This window comes from Prinia subflava (genome assembly GCF_021018805.1).
Source record: "Prinia subflava isolate CZ2003 ecotype Zambia chromosome W unlocalized genomic scaffold, Cam_Psub_1.2 scaffold_37_NEW, whole genome shotgun sequence".
NCBI classification, from domain to species: Eukaryota; Metazoa; Chordata; class Aves; order Passeriformes; family Cisticolidae; genus Prinia; species Prinia subflava.
This window is the reverse complement of record NW_026960612.1, coordinates 2428950-2448055: the sequence shown is the minus strand read 5'-3', so window position 1 is coordinate 2448055 and position 19106 is coordinate 2428950. Positions and strand designations below refer to the sequence as shown.

At 41.2% G+C, this 19106-nt stretch overlaps 1 protein-coding gene across 1 annotated transcript in view; it reads right to left on the bottom strand.

The window, feature by feature from the left end:
* Positions 1–266: 266 nt before the first annotated feature.
* The window catches only part of LOC134565181 (leucine-rich repeat, immunoglobulin-like domain and transmembrane domain-containing protein 3), a 36784-nt gene continuing 17944 nt past the window's right edge, over positions 267–19106 (bottom strand). The window contains 4 exon segments of the mRNA XM_063424643.1: positions 267–3114; positions 3116–3617; positions 4626–4931; positions 13611–14089. Of these exon segments, the coding sequence (XP_063280713.1) occupies positions 2556–3114; positions 3116–3617; positions 4626–4931; positions 13611–14089 (1846 nt within the window). The 3' untranslated portion in view covers positions 267–2555.

Genomic DNA, 19106 nt, shown 5'->3' with positions numbered 1-19106 from the left:
CATTTGAACTTGAGAACTAGATTTAGAGCTTTGAAACCTGAAATCAAATACTCTCCAGGAAAAAAAAAAATTAAAACAATTGTTCTCATTAATGAAAAACGTGGTGTTTTTAATTGGAAACAACTTCAACAACTACCGACTATACTTTCTATCATGAAAATAGAAGGAATTGTAGCACTACAAGTCCTGTTCAAACTTGGTTTGTCATTAACGTGTCGGATGAACCTTGGTTTTGACACACAGAGAATCTCTTTTCCCTAAAAAAATCCCAGATTTAAAAAAATACTCTGACAAAGTAAAATGGTTTAGAAAGCTAAAACCATTTTCATTGCAATCAAAATTATTCATGGAAAAAGAAGAAAGACTGATTTTTAACCATACATACTTGTAACACAGAAAGGAACACCAAGGCTAATTCCAAATGGGCAAGCTAATTTTGCACTTTTGAATGTCTCACCTGCTTCTTTATGAGTCTCAAATACTCATTCTACTAATCCTAGTCACTGGACACCATGGTGTAGGTGCTACAGAGATTTTTCAGTGTGTTCATTTCCTGCTGTGATTTTGTGTTGGAGGCTTTTTGACACCTCTCACCAAGCTATGCCTTACAAGATAAGTTCGTCAGCATTCTAGCAGGCAAAATTTCATCCTACATTACTGACAACGAGAAATGCTACTGTTTTGAAGCTGACAAACAAAAAAAGCTTTGGTTTGGTGCTTGGAGTAATATTTCTCCCTCTCAAAAATGTCAATTTCCAATTTGCTAGCAAAGCAAACAGTTCCTCTAGGCGTAGAAAGGTCCAAGAAAACAACACAGCTGTAATTTTCAGGAAAAACTGTGGCGCACAATTCATACATACTTCTAAACATAATATCTGAACCTAGAACAACAAAAGTTCTCTTATTTACTTCAGGCATTAAGAAAGCAGCCTCAGCATAGACTATTCATTATTATCATTAACAGGCAATTCTGAATTCATCCTTACTATTAATTCCTGCTTCTTAAACATTGGGCAGCACACTCAGTTAACTTTCACTATGGTCATTAAACTTTGCATCCAACATGCCCTGAGGACAAAAACTTCTCTTACTCTTTATCAAAAGGTATTATGTTACTGCACTGTAGCACTTAATATTGTGCAATATCTGTGTAATATATTGACAAATAAGAGTGTGTGTTGCATTACACAGTACCACAGAATTTTCTGTACAAAGATTTCTGAAATTGAGGTATATAGACAGACACATCCAAGTAAATTCTAAGGCTGAGAATTTGCAATAAAATCATCTGATGTAAGTTAACATAATTGCCTAGTGTCTCAGAGTTAAACATCTTACCTGAACTTCAGGACACTAAAGAAGCTTCTTTGCCCTTTGCAATAACATCTGCAAAATGACAATACAACATGTATTGGACCTCTCAAGAGTCCATAAACTGTGACTTCCATCTTGACTGGCCTGAGAATACTTCAACCCAAGATACTGTACAAACAGCTGTATGACACCTCAAAGCACAAGCTGATGTCAGAAAACTTGTATATTCAAATAAAGTTATGATCATGACAGAAGTAGTTAAAACTGTTTTCCTATTATGTTGAAGTACATTGCTTTAAAGAAGATTGTGATTCATGTTTGATACATGCCACTAGCACATCATGTGGTGTTGCGTTGCATTTTTAGGTTATGATTTATTCCTGTATTGTGCTTGTTATATTTGGTATAATCCAGGCACACCCCTGTCTCCATCCCCAGTTATGGTTTCACCCGATAGTTTGTTAGGCTCTGGGACTCACCTCCCAGTTGTCAATCCTCCCTAATCCTATCCCACTTTCCAGAGTTTTCCCTATCAATATGCCTCTGCGAGCCAACCTCTACCTAATCCCTGCCTTGGAAATCACCGAATCCTCAATGCCCCATAGGCCCACGTGACCCTTTTTCCACCCCCATCCATCTTATTGGCCCCATATCCATGTCATTCCACCCTATTCCACTCCCTTACTTGTAACCCATTAGTTTGTGACCCTTTGCCCTCTCCCCTTTCTGTGAAAGCATAAAATTCCCCCCAAAGCCTCTGCCCGAGGTCTTGGGGCTTCAACACCTGCTGAATAAGCATCTCAGCTTGCACCCAAGTCCCATCTCGCTGTTGTCTGTCTCTGCGTCGACCCGTCGATAACTGGGACCAGCAGAGCTCACCGGGGGGCTGCCACAGCCCAGTTGCCACCTGGCAGGAGCGTCCTGAATGTGGTAAAATGAAAGAAAACTGAATATTTTATTAAAACCATAAAATATCTTTAACTATGGAACCATTTCATGCTGTATTTTTCTTTGGAACAACATCATTCCTTCACATCCAAAATCACAAACATAAAAAAAGAAACTAAGCAGGCAACATTTTTCTTCTATTCTCCCTCCTATCCACCACCATCCAGTAAGACTCTATTATATCAGGTAACATATTCTGACCACCATCTAGCATCAACCTGCTTTCAGATGCAGCATCACCATTTTGAATTAATTTCACCTATTATTTGCTTCATCTCCACCCTTGCCCATGTTCAGCACAGATACTCAGACCTGGAGCCCTCACTTTTGAAGGTCATTTGAGAATCCATGCTTGACCTAGAGCAAAGGAGAAGTCTTTCTGACTCATCTGTGTACCTTCATGCCCAGAGCTGGTCTCCTGCACTCAGTGTTCGAGGCTTCAGCGACAGTGTTTCAAATTGCACATAAGTCTCTTTTGCAAGTTCAGCTTCCTTTACAGATTTTGGTTTCAAATGAAGTTTTAAAACTTTGTAGAGTAAGAAAAATATCAAAGGTAAAACAACCACACATGCTGCACTGCTGGCCACTATCAGAATAGAAAACTCAGAGCTGCTTTCATAATTTAATCCATCAGTGGAGAAAACAACACACTGCTCTTTTGTAGGTAGCACACCTTTGGGTGAGACACATGCCATATATTGAGTACTAGGTTGCAAACCATCAATTGTGACACTGTTTTTGTTAGAATCAGTGCTGAGAGGCAACATATCTTTCTCACCATACTTGGAGTATAACATAGTCACAGAGGAATTGCCTGTGGCATTGACAGTTTTCCGAGTTAAGGTCACTCTCATCAGTTTCACTGATCACTCTTAGGTTCTTCAGAGTAACATTTTGCTCCGACATACCTGCCATATTCAATGAAGTATCCTCACCTTTCTTGCTTAAATCTCCAATCTGCTTTTTGTTTCCATTTGTCACTGCCTTTGAAACTTTCTTTCCATCTAACATGAGCCTGGATTGCTTTTTGTCAGTAAATGTCATGCTGGTCGATCTTTCAGTGCTACCCAGAGCTGTGGTGGTCAGTGTGGTGGGAAGAGGTGTGGTTGTCCTCTCAGGTTCCTGCTTGGATTCCTCCTGAGTTGTATTCTGCCTCTCAGCCTCTGGCTTCCTTCCATACTTCTGTGGTGATACAGTTGTAGTAACTACACCAACCACTGTGACAGTCACAGCAGCTTCTGACATTCCTGCCAAGTTCTTGGCTTTACATCTATATTCTCCTGCATCCTTGTATGAAATTCCTGTCAAGCTTATTATTGACCATCTGACACCTTCTCCAGGAGTTTCTTGAATTACTATGGGGAAATGCAAAGAGTAAAACATTATGAATGGGAAGTAAAGAGGAAGTAAATATTATTAGACTATTCCTTCCCTTTCTGCCAGAAGGAATCACATGTGTGAAAAATTAAAAAATTAAACACAAGCAGTCAAAAAAAACACAACAACAAAACAAAACAAAAAAACCCAAACCAAACAGCAAACTTCCAAAACAAACTATGGGATTCCCAGCTATACTCTCTTATTAAATAAAAGTGCTCAGCTTGGGTCAAGATGGAAATAAAAGTCTGGAGTAATTAGAATATAGTTTGCAGTTTCACTAAGGAAAAAACCCACATAAAGTGAAATCAAATGTATTAAAGCTGCTATTGACTCAAATACTTCCTGTGACACCATGCTACCCATTTAAAACGCTATTGGAAATTACCTTTGTCCTAAGATATTTCCGTTCTCTTACCTTCATCAGACCTATGATAACTGCTAACTACTCGGCATTAGCAAGTAGCATTTTTTCCATTTAAGTTACTACATAACTATCTGTCATAGCAACTAGAATGATGTCAGACATTTATAGCCTTGCATCATTTGCCCACAGAAAACATGAATTTGGAAAATTTTGTGTTTACAATGCTGAGTTTTAAGTCATTCAGTTTGGCCTCACTGGCTTTTTTAACATGAACATTTTCAAACAGAGGTTCCAGCAAAAAATTCTCCTTTCTACTTTCTAGCTTCTGAGTTAGGGTACAACTAACTCAAACTCCATTTTCCTTTATCCTTGCCCCACTTCATCCATTTCTCCCTTCCACACACATTGTTCTTGTAACAGACCACATCCAGAATCAAAACAGTCTGCTGGACCTGTTAAGACAGAGAACTAGACAGAGAAGTTCATAACAGCTGTTGCACAGATACGATTGCCAGCTTGACACAACACATGGTCTATTGTTACTCATTACAATGATCTGAAAGCACAAACAACCCAATAATTTTAGTTTCTCCCATTTCCTATAAAAGAGCAGTTATACCTGTATAGTTCACTGGAATATTGTCTGACCTATTCCAAGTGAGCTGTGGTGTTGGGTACCCTGTGGCGTCACAGAGTAACAGGACATTGCTGCCCAGCGGGGAGGTGATTTTTGTTGCTGAAGTCACCACAGATGGTTTAAGACACTGCTCTAACTCAGCTCTCTGGAACAAGATTCCTGCCAAGCTCTCAGGTCCACTACATGAAACCAATGGATCAAGAAGTACAATGGAGGTGTCCGCAATTTTGGAAAATTCAATTAGCTTTGAAATGCGACAGCCACAAAACCATGGGTTGTCCTGAAAACCTGAGGCAAGGAGGGAAGCAGGAGAGAAAAAAATGTTGTCAGTCAATATATGGATATTGTGATTTACAGTATGACACATGACTATCACCAAATACAATCAAGGACAACCTTGGACCTACTCTGAGTTAATCTTTTCTCTTTCAACTTGTGTTTTTTGTTCAGCTGACCAGTGGAGGAATATTTTCAGAGTTTAGGGAGAAAGGTATGAATGTTTATTAAGCTAAACTTCTTCACGGAAGTTTACAGGAGCATAGTGATGTGCGGGCATTACCTGTGCTTAACTTTGCTATTTATCTACTGCATTTAAAACCACTTTGAAAAGATGTCTTAAGACTGATGATACATTTTCACCTGCCTGTGCCTCCTGGAAAGACAGATTCTCAGGGCTATTGCTTCATGTCACTCTCCTCTGCTCTTAGTCTTTCTTTGGGCTCTTACATCTTGACCTTCCCTGACCCTTTTTTCAATGCTTGAGGAGAACACGATGATTTAAGGGTTCAGAGCTTACACCTACATCTCTGCCCCTTGAGAAAAAGAAAGGCTAAGGAGAAAAAGCCTTAGGCCAACAAATTTTTTATCTAGTTCTGAACTACACCGATATTGTTAGAAGCTGGCTTCACTACAGCCTCTGAAATATATTCAAGAAGAATAGCAGAAGAGTAGAAAACACAAAGGACCACAAAACATCATGACTACAATATTTTTATGATAGCACACAAGAACCCTATCTCTCTTCTGTCAGAGCCGATAAAATTTACTTCTTGGTTCCAGTCTATGAATTAGAAGTTTTCCCTCTTTGTGAATGTATGGTGTTAGAAGATAATAGCCATTTCTGAGGAATAACAGTCTAAATCCTCAGCTGGTATTGATTACTCCACTAGGTTGACTTTCATAGAGCAACAGTGGCTTTGCCAGGTAAAATACAACACAGCATATTGCTTCAGAGTCCCAGTATTTTCTTATTGGACTTCTACTTTTGAATATGCCTTTCTCATTTTCTCCAATACTACTAATAAACAAAACTTATGGTCTGAAATAAGGGATGGTATGCAAGGACCTCTCGCTACTGAATTTACTGATCAGTACAATGAACAAGTCATATAACTCAAACCAGTATTGAAAGAAAAAAAGAGCCCTAAACACCTGCAAATATTTTTCAGAGTGTATTAAGAATTATCAAAGCAGCTATTGGAAAAATGATGGGTTGTTCTGGGAAAAAAATCTGCAGATGAAAGAATACATGAATAATTACCTACTTCTTCCTTTTATCACCAGACCAAGATTAAGTTATTTTAAGATCAATGGTAGTGATTGGTTAAAACTGTGGTAAACCCCAATTAATCCCTGCTCTTTAAAACAAGACTTGACCTGAAGAGATTCCATGACTTTGACATCACAATCCAATTTCACCCCTTCCAGACAGAAGAGATTTTACATCTATTCACTACTTATTGTTTGTGGGAATAGAGAAAGAAAAGTCAAAGGAAAGTGTATCAGCAACTGCTTTTCCTCAAAAAAATCTCCAAAACAAAAATTTTGCCTGTGAACTCCACACATATATACATAAGGAGAAAAGATACTATCCAAGTGTTTTCTATACCTAGGCACATCAACTGCTTGTGCTTATAAAAATTCTGCTTAATCAAGCACACATATGTAACTATTTGTGATCATCTTTTCAATTAGGGAGGCTCTGTAGTAAAAGACAATAGTCCTGTGATTTTTCTTTTTCTTCTCACTTTCTTTCAATTTTCCTCACTATGTTAAGAAATTTACTGCAGGCAAGGAAGGGGTTTATTATTGCTTTTAACCTACTTGAAGCACTCAAAAGCCTTTGAAATAGAACCAAAGAATGGTTACATTACAAAAGACCTTTAAGACCATCAAGTTCAACTGCTAACCCAGCACTGCCAAGTTCAGCAGTAAACCATGACCCTGAGTGCCACATTTACATGTTTTTTAAATACCTCCAGGAATGGTAACTCCGCCTCTTGCCTGAGCCCCCTTTCAGTGAAGGAACTTTTCCCAATATATATACACCTACACAGCTTTCATATTCTCCCAGTGTCCTGAAGAAAAGCCAAAGTCGTTATAATAGGTATCAGAAATTGACAAAATAAAAGGAATGATGAAGCAAGAATGAACAGTCCTTAGATTGGATGATTGTTTAGTCCAGCCTGGGACACAGGTTTGACCATCTGAGTGTAGGGCAAAGGAAGAGTTATGTCAGTCAGCCACATCATCTTCCCCGTCCATCATGCTTCCCAATGAAACTGTCTAAAGAAGCAGGACTTATACAAATATATATAATAGATACAGCTTCATGAGTTCCTTCCCTGACCCCACAGCACAGTCTCTTAGTTTATCTGTCTTGCCAACATCTGACAGTATTCACATTATTTCTAGCCAGTGTAAATCACCAAGTTATGTGAATTTCCATAATGAAACTATGAAAGCACTATTGAGTTGGAAGCAAGATAAAACACTGAATTTCATTATACTTCAATGTTGAAGAGAACAGAAATGTGAATGTAAACCTAGTTTCCAAACTACAAGAGGCATTTTGAACTTTAACAGCTTGTGCTGACAATATGTTAGAAGTGAGAACCAACACAAAGAATACAGAAAGAATACACACAAAGAATAAAGAAAAGGTTAAAAAGGGGTGGAAAATAAGAAAATGGAAAATATTAGGGAGCTTTAATAAAAAAAATAATTTCTTAAGAAGCAAAAATGAAAATAATGATAAATCTCTAATGGCACATGTATCTGAGGAAAGAGAATGTCTTTATAAACCCTGGATTCTTTTGTAGAAATATCAAGGCAGTTTGTTGATCTGAGAAAGAAATCCAAGCCAAGGCAAAACAAACATTGCTAAATATTTATGCATTGCAATATACCAATGCAGTGTTATTTTAATATTATTAATTATAAATTTCTCTAAAACCCTTTATTCTAGATTTAGCATATTTTATATTTAGTCCCACACATTTTTATGTATGCTTGCACATACAATGGCAAACTTATGTATATGTGTGTCTGTGCATGCACATTTTTGTAGTCTTCTCAGCAAGCAGGTGTCTCGGTTTGAGGGGGAGGTGAATTTTCCAGGAAGTTGTGGGCAAACCAGTCAGTGGTCAGGTTTTATGCTGGCACCTGGAGTAACCACTTGGAGGTTTGGACACGCCTCTGAGAACACAAGAGGTTAAAAGCAAGGACTCCCAGAGGGTCTGCCTCTTTTGGGTTCCGGTTTCAGCAGAGAAACATCTTTGCCTCCTCCCCTGCTCAGCTCACAAGGCTGAGTGGGGGAGGGGAACCATGTGGCCGGGCTGAGGGGAACCATGTGGCCAGGCTGAGGTAAGCTGGAGCCCCAGGGGGGGAAGAGAGTGAACAAGACTGGAGCTGAGCTGGCCCCATCCAGGATTAAGGGGTGGAAAATTGTGGAGGTGCCTTCCGTCCCGTCCCCCCTTCCCCCCCCCCCCCGCCCCCCCCAGGAGAAGGTGCCCAGCTGAGTGTGGGAGTTGTCGAGCCTGGGAGTGCCTGAGCCTGCAGCCCTGCCGGGAGCCAAAAACTGTTAACTCTTTCTGAGGCAGAAGGAAACTTTTCCCAGACATTGATTCTCATGGCGAGTGGTTTCAGAAGAGAGAGAAAGACAGCCTGGGACCGAGATGATAAAGGAAGATGAAAAGAACCCCAGATGGGCAGAGATGAAGAGGAGTGGCTTTTAGGCTGGACTTTTCTTGCATAATGTTAGCCACAGACTGAACTTGAGTCTCTTTTGAACATAAACTGTATTTGGGTGGATGTAGCCGGCTCGACTTGCTGCAGTGGAGCAGACAGAGAAGAGAGGAAGAGGGTGTGGTGGCACCCTCTGCCTTCAGAGAAGAAACCCTCGGCCCCAGGGGAAAAATGGGGAGAGTCCAGCATGCAAGCATCCTTAAAAAGAGCCCTATATGCAGCTTTAGCCCATGGGCAGTGGTGAGAGCACTGGACATGGAGAAGAGAGTGTCACCACGGCAGACTTCTCTGGGTGGTGCCATGGGTGACATGGAAACACATAAAGGGTGGACCTGTGTTTTCTGAGGAGCAGTCTGTGGTGCAAGAGAGAGTCCTCTCTCCCTTGCTGAATTGAAGATTAGTTTTTTTGAGTGGTGATTGTTTGATTTAAAACCCAAGGTTTTGGTCCATGGAGGGTTACGTGTAAGGGGTGGAAATTGGGGGAGGAGAAGAAATGTTCTGGGAAGTTTTCATTTCTGGTTTTTTTTTTTTTCTATTTCTGTTCTTATGTAATGTAATAAAGTTTTGTTTTCTGTTTTCAAGTTTTGGGCCTGCTCTGCTCTGTTCCTGATCACATCCCACAGTAGCTGTTAGGGAAAAAACATATATTCATGGGTGCATTAACATCTGGCCAGTGCTAACCCATGACAGCAGGGTTTCCCTGGGCTATGTCAATATGGACTTTAGCTATGAACAAAATTTCCTTTGTAAATCAGTAACCACACTCAGACCATAACTTGTGTAACACACTGATTTTCAATTGCTGCAAAATAGCAGGATGTAAAATATTCAGGTTTTGGGCTGGTAAATATATTCACCACAGTTTGGGCCAGCCTACTCCAGGCTCCTTCCACCTCAACCTACACATTTTGATCCATGGTTCTAAACAGTAAAGTCCCTATTCAACACTGTCACAGCATTTTCACCACATGGTAATTGCTAAAGGGAGTAGTTTCAGGAACGCCAGTATCTACCCCGTGACTCAGCATAACAGGTGGGAGCCTCATGGACCTGCAGCATTCCAAATTTCTGGCACCTCTGCATGCAACAGAGGCAAGATCTCAAATAACTGCCACTCTGTCAAATACTGGACTCTTCTGTTCCTCACAGTGACTCACTAGAGTCCACCATATGGAAAATGCTACTGCCATCATTCCTGCCAGAAATGTAAATCTCTGTACAGCAGCCAGTGCTGAAATTTAGTTGTGATTTGGATCAAAGTATCAGGCTATGGCTCCAGAGATAACCAAGAGAGCCAGATGAATTCACATACTGGTCCCCCTATCATTTTCAGTGTTTAATTTTCAGCTCACTCCACAGCTTTGTTTTGAGCTGCTCCAAAGGGCACTTTGCAAGACAAAGTCAGACATGGGTCCAGGGACAGTTGGCATGCCAGGGGTTGCCCCCTGAAAGGCTTATGGATGTGACCACACCAAGGATAGTTGTCTCTATCCTGTTGCCTCCTCTGAAGCAAGTGCAGCAGGTTTTGTACCTCCAAACTATTCTGCATGTCTGTCAGCCCTTCAGGCATACAACATACCCCTGCTATTTCTTATTCCAAAAGCACAGATGAATGATTTCCAATGCAATTCTCACATAATTTCAGGCAGGTTAGACTGAAGAAAAAGCACCTCTATTCCCAGAACTACATTTGAGAGTCACTGTAGCATCCTGTAGAGCCCACAGAGAACCAAGGGCTATATCTGACAAAGTGTGGAACAGACAGTCAGTTTTTAAGAGAGCTGGCCCTAAACTGTGTGGATGAGAGCTAGAGTGAGCCACTTGGTCAAAGGGTCGGGAATCATTCCCTAACCCTTTTTCATTTAGCATAGTGCACATACAGAGGAACATCATACAGTGGGAAGTAGTTAAAAAACCCAAACCTCTTAGTACAGAGATGATGAACTGGAATAAGGAGATGCTAACATGCTAGTCCTCTGGCAAAAATAGCCTTCAGCTCCTCCAAGAGTCCTTGAGGGACAAGAGTCATGGGGAACCTGAACTTTCTCATACAAGCAACCGTCTTGATGCTCAGTCAAGACATCAAAAATAAAATTGCCTTCTGGTGTTAAAAATACATTTGCACAAACATCTGAGTTTAGGGCCTTGCTGGTTTTGATCTTGTTAATTACATACACGTGACAATCTTGGTTTACCAGAACCAGGAGAGAAGACAGCTCAAGCCATAGTTGATTACACTACTTAGAATCTGACTGCTGTTTTCCTGACTAGACAAAACCAGCATTTACTCTGGGTTCCAGCTTCCAGCAGAGTTCTGGCTGCAGTGATGGTTCCATGTATGTAACAGGTCCCCTGAATGCTCCCAGAGAGAGTGGCTGCAGCACACAGAACACTCTTGAGCATCAAAGCGTGCAATTGTGGGCATCGCTTTTAAGAGAAACATTTTTTTAAACCTAAAGGTGTCCAAAGGGAAACAGTAACTATGGTGGAAAATTAAAAGTAAATGAAAATGCCACACACAGCAAAAAACAAAGCCAAACCAAACCAAAACAAATTAAAAAAACCCAGCAAAACCAAACCAAAGCAAACTCCAATTCAAACAAAAACCAACCAACCCCACAAAAACCTTCACATTATATTAGAAGCTGGTGAAAGAAATGGTGTGGTTAGTTAGGATGGTAAACAGGGAAGGAAACCCTATGAAAGATTACTATAAGAGATGGTGATTAGTTTTTCTGTATGCCCGTACCCTGTGGGACAAGAGGTAATCAGCTTAGTTTGCAGTAAGGGAAAATGAGGTTAGATATTAAGAGAAACTTCCTCACTACCCTGATAGATAAACACTGGAGGAGGTTACCATGGAAGGCTCCGGGGTGGTCTGGCCACAGGCTTTAAGACAAGCACTGACTTGACCAGAATGGCTCAGCTCCTCTGGATCTGTATCCCAGTAGGCTAGGTCCTTCCTGACCACATCTCTGTGATCCCTATCTGTAGCTCAGAGGAGGAGAATATCTATGGGATGCACTTCTTTCTCAGGCTCCAGCAAGCCCAGTTTTCTTGTTCACTATAGAGTTTCTTATGTAGCAAGCACTGTCTGTCTGCATTGGGATATACTCATCAGAAAACTGTAGTGTCAATGGAAAAAATCATCTTATACATTCACAGCATACCCAAGGTAAATTTACTCAATATATCACAAGGAAAGTAGTACCCAGCATTTTGTATTCTCTGGTGCAAATCTATAATTGCTGTACAGAGCCTCCCTTAGCACCTAACAGCAAAAAGAAAAAGAGAAGCAAGGTTCTGTTTAAAGCCAGTGTGTGTTCCTCTCTGGAGACCTGTGTTACAACCCAGTTGTAGTTCACAACAGAAAATAGTCCAAAGGTCACATCCCAAGCCTTCAAAGAACTCAATGCTGGCACCAGAGGGTTTGCCAGGACTACAGGAGGCTGGAAAAGTGCCTGCACCAAGGAAGGCTGCAGATGATTCCCAGAATCAAGGGGAGAGAAGAGTTTGAGTGAAGATTTTTTTGGGGTGTGTGGGTTTTTGGGTTTTTGTTTGTTTGTTTGTTGTGTTGGGGGTTATTTTTTTTTCTTAGTTCCTTTTGTTTTGTCTCAAGTGGTGAGGGCTATATAAGACAAGGAAACCAGTTAACCTCTGGGACTCCCACATGAGATCATGAAGATTTGATTTAGCACTTTACAGCCTCCTGTAGTCTTCAGTGTGGGGAGAGGGAAAGGAGTACTGAGATGGACTTATTTTTACAGATTTTACTCTTTTTTTTTTTTAATCCTGAATAAACGAAGACCCTTTAATGATGCAAGCCTACAGTTACCATGCTTATGAAGTCATGCAGCCTACTTGCACCTATTAAGTTACTTACATAAAATATGATCTGAATGAGAGTTTCAAGCTACAGCTTCTGCCATGAAACAAAGCAGTTGAACAAATGCACACTGAATACTGGGGGTTTAGATCAAGAAATTGGAAATATTGGGCAGTACAATGCAGGACAGATCTTTACCAGTGCTTATAGAATTACTGCAGTAGAGACAGCCAGCTGGTTTTCCTCCCATCCACCTGTTGAACTACAAACACATGAAAATCTGCACTTATATGTAAACAGTGATAGAAAAGAACAGTATTGATAGAACTGTTCCAGTCCGAAACTGAAGAAGAGAAAGGGGTTACCCTGGCAAGACTAGGATGTGGAGATAGTGTCGCATAAAACACAGTGGCACAAACAGAACTGATGCAATTGCATACCAGAGAAGGGGACCAAATTATGAAAAAAAATCAGTGTGACCTAATTATTCTTAAATACCTTAAGCACTATAAAAAGTACCATGAATATATAGGGATCAGACTCCTATTCTCTCTTATATTCAGTATGTAAATTGCAAAAAACCTTCAGGATAATCAGTCAGCTTTAGAGTAATGCAAGATCAGCAGACATCCCAGGAGACCAGAGTTGCCCTGTTTTGAGCCACCAACACTATCTGCAGCATGGTGTTACAGGACAGGCTTTATATAATCATCAGTTCTAGCTGCTTGCTTGGCCTGGGAGCCTCTGGAAAAAAAGCAGTTGCAAATGGACATGCTTACAGTTGCAAACACATACAAAGATGAGGGAAATCTCACCAGAAACACAGTGTAAGTCCTGTATTTATATAGCTACTGAATGGCCTGTATTCCTGCAAACTGGATTCTCATAGCTTTTACTTCAGCTTTGAGGTAACAACACACATGGAGGTCACTATCTTAATTTTATGGTTTTCTGTTAGCAGTAGAAAATAAATAAATGACCACAGAGCAAAACACAAGAGTGACCTGGGTAAAAGCCCCTCTCCTGAATCCTAGGCTGGTCCCCTAACTGCTCTCACTTGCAATTTAGTGTTCAGGTATAATTTAGTAAGGAATGAGACAGGCTGTTCAACATACCCAAGATTACTCTCTGTGTCACCAGAATGTCTGTGTTCTTGGACACAATAGCTCCTGAGAAGGGGGGCCGAATGTCCATGAGGTCTGATGGCAAGGTGGTCAGCTTGTTGCTGGATAGGTCCAGGTAGGTGAGGTTTCTCAGGTAGCGGCCAGCATCAGCAGGAATGCTGGTCATTTTGTTGTTGTTAAGATCAAGAGTCCGTAAGTTGGGCATCTCTGCCAGGGATTCCCAAGGGAAAGTTGAAAGCAGATTACCATCCAGCCTCAGCTCATGCACTTGTTTCAAGTTAGAGAAGCTGCTGATAACAATGTTGGCTACACAGGTGTAAGTGACCCACAGGTATTTGAGATCTACCAGGTAGTAAAAGGCTTCAGTTGGAATCCTTCGTATGACAGTTTTCTCTATACGAAGTTTTACAGTATCCACAGGAACATTCATGGGGATCTCATACATGTCAGGGTCGTTACAGAGTACAGACCTAGCAACAGGGAAAAAAAAAAAAAAAAAAAAAAAAAAGGAGAGAGAGATATTTGCATTCATTTATCAGAAATTTGAATTTCAGATTTAAATGCAAATGCTGTAACTTTGTGCAACACTACCACCAGAACAAAGAACACAGAAATCAAGAATAGTCCTCTGCATTTAAAAGTTGAACAAATTCCACAAACATGGAGTCTCTAAAGACTAAAAGAATACAAATCAGAACTGATCCTTTCACATGAAACCTAGATTTGCTTTATTCTAAAGTATGTAAGCTCCGCCCTCTATCCATCTCTCACTCTACTGACAACTGAAAGACAGAAGCTATTGTACAAGGAATAATACATGCATGTATCTCAAGTGGGAACTGCATGCCTCCTTATTAAAACTATTAAAATTCAAAATTAGTATTATTAACCTCTAATTTTTCTGTTTTATGAAGATTCAAAGTATTTTCTATACTTACCTTTCAGAATAGACTGAAAATTGAAAATATACCAAAGAAAATTCAGTAAAGAAGAGCTCTCTTGCCCTCTTTTTTATGTCTATGTACAAATTACTTGTTTTATAGAGATGAAAATAACTTTCTGCTCACAAGGATTTCAGTGAAATGGGATTTCTCAGCATTTTCAGTTATTTGATTTCAGGAAACAATTTCTTTGGGGTACATTGTTTGCACATACTAGCTTGAAGATTCCCCTGCCTTCTCCTATCCTTAATTTTCTCCCCCTTTTCTCTAGATTATTCCTCTATTTTACTTTTTCCTCATGCAGTTTTATACCAGATAGGCTGTGACAATAAATAGCAATGACAAAGAGTATCTCCTAAAATTGACACAACAATACCAGGTCACCACATTTCAAATTAACCTCCTTACTATCAAAAATTACATTATTTACTGTAGATTAAAAATAAGAAGAACCTACTGTATTTATTTAAACTAGAATCACCTTACACTAGTTAACTAGTTTGTACAGATAGAAAGGATATTGCAATAGTAGGAATGTCATGGAGCAGAAAAAAATTGCCTCCTGCAAAAAAATGAAGATTTAGAGTAGCTATTTGCTAAGTACAAAGCCACAATCACCATCTGCTCCTGTTCAGGAATGCTGCTAGCCATAGAACGCTAATGTAAAAAATGCCTTCATTGCAACTATGCTTGAAATAATAGCAGTGTCTGAAAATGTTATCTCCAATTTCTTCAACCCTTTTCCTTATAAATTGCCCTATATAACAAATAATAAAATATATACCTTGTTCCAGTGCCATAACTTCTGCCTTGGTAAATGCAAGTGCATTGTGAAGGACAAAAGCCATGAACTTCTTCAAAAAAACTCATTAGGAGGTAGAAGCAAATAAACAGATACATGGCTTCCTCCCAGAAGAACTGACATGAAGAAATGTGAAAGCTTTATTCCCAGGCACTCATGTGCAGTGTGCTACGAATGTGAATGTAGCCATCCATTTAGTAAGAGCAGATTACAACAGATTAGCCAAGATCTGCAGTTGCTTAACCTTCAAATGTATCCTGAATGGCATCAGGAAAACCAGCTCGTTCTTTACTCTGCCAGAACACACTCTGCTTCAAATCACATCTAACCACATTCCAAGGTTGTTTTAATATGTAGATTGTAAAGTTAGTGTGCAATAAAATTTCTCTTTTCTTCTCCTAAGAGGCAGTGAATATATTATACTGTCTATAAAGTGTTCCAAGGTTCCTGAAGGAAATCTAGTACACCATGAGGATATTGCATGGCATTTTCTTTAAAACTGAAAATGGCAAATTAATAGGAAGCCTAGATTCCAGAGTGTTGTAGTTTGAATTTAGGGGGGTCCCTGGGGAAGGTTCCCCAGGAGCCCCCCAGGTCCTAGGTTCATGGGTATTCACATGCAGGCAGGCAAGGAGACTCCAGACGGCTGGTGAGGTACTGAAGAGGTGAGGATTTATTAGGAGTTCGACCCCGGGAAGGCAACATGGTTACTAAGGGAGAGGGGGAAGGAGGGGGAGAGGGGGAAGGGGAGAAGGAAGGGGAGAGGAGCAGAGCCTCCGGAGGCCTCCAGGGCAAAGAGAGCGAGTCTGCCTCCCCCTGCACTCTTAACAGGGAGATTCAAAGTGGGTGCGGATAGATTCTCTGGCCAATGGGGTTAGAGACACGATAATGCAGGGGAGGTTACAGACTGGGGATAAACCATACACTTTCCAGAGGTGAACCAGAGCATACCATTTCAATAAAATGCAATTCCACACCAGAGCTTTTAAAAAATCCCCTAAAAACAGGGTTTTGCTAAAAATACACATATACTTTAAATAAGTTTACACTGCAAAGCCAAACTGCATATCCACACACACATAATAGTTGAAGCTAAATCTAGAGTCATCTTTTTCACATGAATAAATCCATTGCTCGTACTGACAAAGGTATTTCGTGAAAATTAAACATCAGACCTATATAAACATAAGACTGACTTAGAAGTGATGAGAAATTACCATAAATATTTACCCTGTTTTATGTGCCTCCCAAGTGTGAAGCTTTAGGGTACATTTTGTCACATTTTCAGGATTTGCTGTTGTCCTGGGGTGACAGGACATTTTCATGCTTTGTATCCTGTTGGGGGTTAGATTTGGTTTTTTTATCTTCTCACAGAATTTTTTCCCATAAGTTTCCAAGAAGCCTTGATGACTACTTAGTTAGAACAAAAGGGAGTACTTGAGGGATATGGCAGCATGAGGCTACACCTATTGTTTCTGAGTCCCTGGGAGTGTCCCTCAGAGGGGAGAGATGATGAGCTTTGGGAAAGGCAAAAAGACAGATCTGGGGGAGGGGGAGGCACTCTTGCTCTCAGCGCCGAGGAGGACGGTCAGGCTGCCCTCTGCCTTTGTCTCGTCCTGGGAAATCTATCGTCATCTGCTGTGTACCCAGGAATCCTGAGCTCGCTTTCTCCAGCCTCCCCCCACCACCGCTGCTTCTTCGGAGCTTTGAGGTTCCCCTGCTACTCTGTAGCCCTGCACTGCCCAGCCCTGCCGGGACACCCCTGCTGCTCCAGCTGCCAGCGCAGAGCTCCTCATCTCTTCCACCAGCCCGGGACTTTCCTTCCTTCCAGTTCGGCCTCTCGGAGTCCTGCAGAGGCGCCGAGATCAAACTGCTCTGGGCTTTTGTAAAAGAAAGCCCTCAAGGTTCTTGGTTCTGTTTATTATTGATGCTATAGTTGTTGTTTGTCATTTTGTCATATATACTAGTAAAGAACTGTTATTCCTACCCCCATACCTCTGTCTGAAAGCTCCTTTAATTTTTTTTTTAATTGGAATAATTTGGAGGGAGGGGATTTGAATTCTCCATCTCTAGGGAGGTCCTTCCCCTTCCTAGCAGATATCTGTCTTTCAAACCAAGACAGATTATTGGCGCCCACTGTGGGGCTTGAGGGCATTGAGAGGAAAAGGAATAACAGTTCTTAAGTGACCTTGTGCACTGGGTATAGAAACCTCCCTAAATAGCATCATGTGGTCTAGCTTACCTTGGTTTGGGTGGCATGTGGTTGTGGCTGTGTTTCTCCCATTTGCAGGCCCTTATTTAAACATGGGCCCATAACTAAGGCTACTGTGGCTGTTATCCAGTTTGCACTATGGCTTAATAAGGTGAGGAATTCATGGATTTTTAACTTCCTCTGGAAGGCAGGCACATGGATACATGGCTATCACACTCTAAATGTTTGTTTGTGGGGTTACTTTAACAATGGTACCTATTGTGAGGAAATGACACCGGGGGAAATTTTTTCCCAACCCTTTACTCAGCTGTTTGGGTCTATTCCACCAGTTTTTGAAGGGTTTAAATCTTCTCTGAATGCTAATGATATCATACAATGGCTAGTATTGCTCACGGGCCTATCCTATTTAATATTCCGAGATAAGGGGAGATTGGCCTGGATAACCACCCTGATACCTACCCCAGAGAATAAGGATACTGCCCTAGAGACTGGGGGTGCTGCCATGGAGCCTGACACTGCCCTAGAGACTGGGGATGCTGCCATGGAGCCTGACACTGCCCCACGGACTAAGGATGCTGCCCCACCACCTGACCCTGACATAAAGCCCACCTCAGAAATGAACCACCCAGATTGGGTGGGAGTTCTAGTGAAAGAGATAAGCCAGGTGCTAAAGGAGCACCTTTCCCCAGTGGTGGCCTCATTGGCCTCATTAGCCCCAGCTGGTGGCAAACCCTCCCCCTGCCCTGAAGAGAGAGAGTCTAAAGGTGAAGCAGTGGAACCCACAGACATTACAACTGTCCAGGTTCCAGCTGAACCACAGGGGCAGTCACAGCCAGCAGCAGTTGCCCCTGTAGAAAGGAAGAAATATAAGGTAAAATCAGAGCACCCAAGTGATAAGGATAAAAAAAGAAGGCCCTCACAACCCACAGAGGAGCCAGAAGTTGAGATCATCACTGAGTCCCTGTCATATTAAAATCTCCGTACTCTGCAAAAAGATGTTGCACGACGGGGACGTGAGCCTTATACAACCTAGTTACTTAGTCTGGGACCTTATGGGTAGAGGTGTGCAACTGGATGGTGGTGAGGCAAGGAATATGGGACCCTTGACCCAAGACTCAGGTGTGAATCAAGTATTTGTAAAAGAGCAAGGACCCCTTCACCTTTGGGACCGGCTTTTAATGAGTGTAAGGGAGAGGTTTGTCCACAGAGACAGAATGCAGGAGCACAACCTTAGCATGCGCTGGAAGACTGTTGAGGAAGGGATCCAACAGCTGAGAGAAGTGGCAATACTGGAGGTAGTTTTTGGGAGGGATGGACAGCATAACAATGACCCCGACAACGTCAGGTGCACAGGGCAAATGTTGTGGAATCTAGCAACTAAAGGGCCATCTGAATACAAAACATTCATGTCAATGATTAATGCTGATACCAGCCGAGTGACTGTAGGTTCTGTAGCCAGCAAGATTAGAAATTTTGACAGTATGATCAGTGGCCCAATACAGACTCAGGTCTCTGCCATGGTTAAAGAACTC